A 5,000-nucleotide genomic window follows, 5' to 3' on the forward strand; every position below is an offset into this window, starting at 1 on the left:
GAGGGATATCAAAGTGACTATGTGTGCTAGAGGCTCGTGTGGCAGACAGAGGGAGTGCGGAGGTGGTGATGGAGAAATGAGACGAAAAGGTACGAAAGGAGGAGGAGGAGTAACAAGGGAGCGAAGTCGACAGATTACAGCGCTAGACAAAAGCATCCCACGAACTTTCAAAATTACCACAATCCTCTCTCTCTCTCTCTCTCTCTCTCTCTCTCTTATCTACCTCGTCCTCTTACCCTACGTCCATCTTTTCTCTGCCATTTCCTTTGTTCTTTCATATACTACATACAACCATTGACGGCTTCTTGCAGCTAAACCCTTACTTCACTGTCCTCATTTACTTTATCACCCTTCTCTACTCTGTCACTTTCCCTTCTTCTGCATGTCTTATATCTCTCCCCCTGTCTCTTCTCTCTATAGTTTGCCTACTCTAAAATGGCACCTGGATTTAAAACATATTGTAACTTATTAATAATGTATTTGATTTTATTACAAGGATAGCTCACAGTTTTCCTCAAGATCTGACAAGCACGCATTCCCTGGGACACCATTCAAACTGAGACCCAGGGGCCACTTTAGAGTAGACAGACTACGTATAGAAGCAGCAGACCCTAACCTACCTTGTAATTGAGGTAGGCCAGTAGCAGAGCCTCGGAGAGCGACACAGTGGCCACGACCACCTGGATGGCCCACAGCGGTAAGGTGCGATTCACCCATAGTACTGCCTGCCAATTGATGACTGGGTTCTCTTGAAATCGCTCATCCGTCTTGTTGCCGTATTCGAGAAAGTACGCGGTCACCTCCTTATCCTCGGGGCAATCGTAGCTGTAGGGGGAGATACAAGATATGTGAAGTATTCATAGGCGTTAGATATGGAAGATTAAATGAACTAAAGATGGATAGGTAAAGATGTGAATGAGTGAAAGGAAGGATGGATGGATGGATGGATGGATGGATGGATGAATGAATGGTTGGCTGGCTGGGGCGGGAAGAAAAAATGGATCAATGGGCAAAAAGGGAATAGAATGAATAGATGAAAGGAAGGAACAGAGGTTATAAGTGAAAGGAGGGAAGAAAAATGAGAAGCACGGAAAAAAGGATAAAGGAAAACAAGGAAAAGGCAGAGAGAGAGAGAGAGAGAGAGAGAGAGAGAGAGAGAGAGAGAGAGAGAGAGAGAGAGAGAGAGAGAGAGAGTCATTAAAAGTATGAATAAAATGTTAGAGGGGAGGAAAGGAGAGTGAATGGGATAACAAAGGTGAAAGGATAAAAGTAAACGGTTTGGTAGGGAAGGAATGAATAGAATGACTGAATTTGATGATGATGAGCGAGAGAGAGAGAGAGAGAGAGAGAGAGAGAGAGAGAGAGAGAGAGAGAGAGAGAGAGAGAGAGAGAGAGAGAGATGCAAAATACAAAACCACAGTAAAGTTCCGATTTCAGAATTCCTCAACTTTCACGGCGAAAACAAAATATGTACATAAATGATCTTGGCTTCGTCGAACATGGTTTATCTTTTCGTTACCACAGTGAGAGAGAGAGAGAGAGAGAGAGAGAGAGAGAGAGAGAGAGAGAGAGAGAGAGAGAGAATTTTCAAAGCCGATCGTGGAATATCAGTGCCTATCAACAAAAGAGGAGAAGCACAAGGGAATACAAAGGAAAAGTGAATGAGAGGCTAGAGTAAGGTGCGCAACACCCAAGGTCATATGGCGCCGCTAAGGAACGGTAATCACTCTGAACTAATAGGCATCGTAAAAAATAAAAAAAATAAGTAAAAAATAAAAGAAATACAAAATGAAAAGGCTAAAAGTATGAGAACCCAAAAAAAAGCTAAAAGAACCTAAATAAAACGACGCAATGTAGAAAAAACAAGCACACACACACACACACACACACACACACACACACACACACACACACACACACACGAGAAGAACAAATAACATGAACAGCACCTGCTATGTTGGTCCTTTGGAAGGCTGTGAGAGAAAAACTACACTTACTTAAAAGAGAGAAAAAGGCAAACATTTAAAGATAAAGAAAAGGAGAAGATAAGATTGAGACGGCTGAACACTATTAGGCAAAAGGAGATATTGAATAGAAATGAACAGAGTAATTGAAGGAGGAGGAGGGAAAGCAGAAGAGGGAGAGTAGATGGAAGAAGAGGAAGAAGAAGAAGAAGAAGAAGAAGAAGAAGAGGCTGTGAAGGTGTAAGTGGATTGAGATTGGATGGGATGTAAAAGGAGGGAGAGAGAGAGAGAGAGAGAGAGAGAGAGAGAGAGAGAGAGAGAGAGAGAGAGAGAGAGAGAGAGAGAGAGAGAGAGAGAGAGAGAGAGAGAGAGAGAGAGAGAGAGAGAGAGAGAGAGAGAGAGAGAGAGAGAGAGAGAGAGAGAGAGAGAGAGAGAGAGAGAGAGAGAGAGAGAGAGAGAGAGAGAGAGAGAGAGAGAGAGAGAGAGAGAGATCGTTCAGACTGGTAGAGAGAAAAGAGAGGACTAAGGTAGCAGAAAGGAAAAAGTGATTAAGATAAGATGTCAGGTGAATGGAATTGACAATGAGAGAGAGAGAGAGAGAGAGTGAGAGAGAGAGAGAGAGAGAGAGAGAGAGAGAGAGAGAGAGAGAGAGAGAGAGAGAGAGAGAGAGAGAGAGAGAGAGAGAGAGAGAGAGAGAGAGAGAGAGAGAGAGAGAGAGAGAGAGAGAGAGAGAGAGAGAGAGAGAGAGAGAGAGAGAGAGAGAGAGAGAGAGAGAGAGAGAGAGAGAGGGGGTGAATAACAGACACCACATCAGCTAATAACAATAATCTCTCTTCCTTCTTCAGATCAAAAACTCTCAAAAAAAAAAAAAAAAAAAACAACTACTTCTACTCTTCACCCTAACAAAACACCCAAGAAAATCAAACAATTACACAGTGCCATTAACAACTAGTACTTCCCTCCCCCACACACACACAAAAAAAAAAAAAAAAAAAAAAAAAAAAAAAAAAAAAACAAAGCTCACTATAAAACACAATAAAACGAACAAAGAGAATCACTAACAAAAAAAAAAAAAAAAAAAAAGGAAAAGAAAAGTGACGATAAAGGAACCATTGCATTGACGAAACCTTCCCTTTGAATAAGAAGGGAGGTGACAGGCGACATTTAGTAAGGGTTCCTGAGTCCGTGTCTTCGGTGGATACCAGGACCACTCCCCATAGACTGCCATTATTGCTTCATTAATGCGTAGGAGTCAAGAAGAAGAAGAAGAGGAGGAGGAGGAGGAGGAGGAGAAGAAAGAGGAGAAGGTTACGTGTGGGGGAGAAGAGCTGTGAGTGGGCAGGAGTGAATGAGTGGGAGGAAATGTGTATGTAGGAGACAAGGTTCAGTAAGCCGAGTGGCGCGCGATGGTCACTCACTCACACACGAGAAAGAGAGAGAGAGAGAGAGAGAGAGAGAGAGAGAGAGAGAGAGAGAGAGAGAGAGAGAGAGAGAGAGAGAGAGAGAGAGAGAGAGAGAGAGAGAGAGAGAGAGAGAGAGAGAGAGAGAGAATAAACCAAACAAAAAAACACACACACACACACACACACACACACACACACACAATAATAATAATAATAATAAAGCAACCAAGAAAACACCCTAAAGAAAGTCGCAAAAAAACGACAGTATCATCAGGAACACACAAGTAAACCTATGCTCTCCCCATCGACTCCCGTTACCTGCTCCCCCATTAATCAATCAAGGCAGGTGCACGGCCTACCAAGCCTCACCGTTCAGTTCAATGACATTCAGGCCTTCCGTGTCTCCTTATGCTTTGAGGCTGAAATATTAGGCCTACCTAGAGAGAGAGAGAGAGAGAGAGAGAGAGAGAGAGAGAGAGAGAGAGAGAGAGAGAGAGAGAGAGAGAGAGAGAGAGAGAGAGAGAGAGAGAGAGAGAGAGAGAGAGAGAGAGAGAGAGAGAGAGAGAGAGAGAGAGAGAGAGAGAGAGAGAGAGATTCTGATCCATATCCTTTCTCCTCCTTTCCTGTGTCAAAATAAAAACCATCTTTGAAGAGAGAGAGAGAGAGAGAGAGAGAGAGAGAGAGAGAGAGAGAGAGAGAGAGAGAGAGAGAGAGAGAGAAGCCTGAGTCAAATGCCTTTTCTTAGTCAACCTTGCCAATTAAAGTTATCTTGTTTGACTTCACTGATACACACAGAAGCTGAGAGAGCAAACACTACATCGTTATTCCAATTAAGATAAGGGAAAATTTGTTAATATAATTTCGACTCGGTATCTTAGTGACATGTGGCTGTGTTTGGTCGCGTCAGCCTCTTACTCCGGCTATCGACGCCACCCATTAACTGGCGGGACTGTGGGAAACTTGAGTTGATATCAAGCCCAAGTAAATATTTAATGCATGAAAGATAGCGGTAAAGGTAGTGGAGGTGAGTGACATGCCAAATAGAGTGGCCCAGAGAAGTGACGGAAGAAGTTTATTATTAATTTCGTGTCCATAAAGGGAATATATATTGATGTGGGGATTAGAGAAGTGATTTGATTTAAGAATTGATGTTTAAAAGCTCAGTGATTGCCGCGTCTATCAATTGAGTGGTGAAATTAGTTTGTGATTAATGAACCGATTTATAATAATCGCTTCAAAAAGCTTAGGAGACAGCTGCCAGGTACTAATCTTTTAAGCTAAACATTTAATAGTTGACAGTTTAATTTAACAGTGATTTTAAATAATGACATTTGATAGTGACAGTTGCTTTGAGCAGCTATCACTGAATACTCTGGTTAAAACAATCTCAGTAAACCTCGCCTTTCCACTCAACACTCGTGACATGTACAAGTCTTGTGTGCAAGCTGAGTGGTGTTGTTACTCGCATTGAGTCACCGAGCAGACATTTCTCAGTTCCTCTGAATATCACAATGGTACACGAGAGGGAGGGTGATGAATGTGGCTGACTTACCGAGAGCCATCAAAGACTCTCTCTCTCTCTCTCTCTCTCTCTCTGTGAGCCACGCCCATCGCATGGTCGGGGCCACTCAAC

General features: G+C 42.8%; 1 protein-coding gene across 23 annotated transcripts in view; it reads right to left on the reverse strand.

The window, feature by feature from the left end:
- Positions 1-5,000, reverse strand: part of LOC123519872 (potassium channel subfamily T member 2-like) — a 624,454-nt gene that overhangs the window by 142,336 nt on the left and 477,118 nt on the right. For all 23 annotated transcript variants that reach the window (XM_045281480.1, XM_045281479.1, XM_045281478.1 and 20 more), the window contains one exon: positions 621-825. In XM_045281480.1, coding sequence (XP_045137415.1) covers positions 621-825 — 205 coding nt within the window. The remainder of the gene's footprint in view (positions 1-620; positions 826-5,000) is intronic.

This window comes from Portunus trituberculatus, chromosome 46 (assembly GCF_017591435.1).
Source record: "Portunus trituberculatus isolate SZX2019 chromosome 46, ASM1759143v1, whole genome shotgun sequence".
Lineage (NCBI taxonomy): Eukaryota > Metazoa > Arthropoda > Malacostraca > Decapoda > Portunidae > Portunus > Portunus trituberculatus.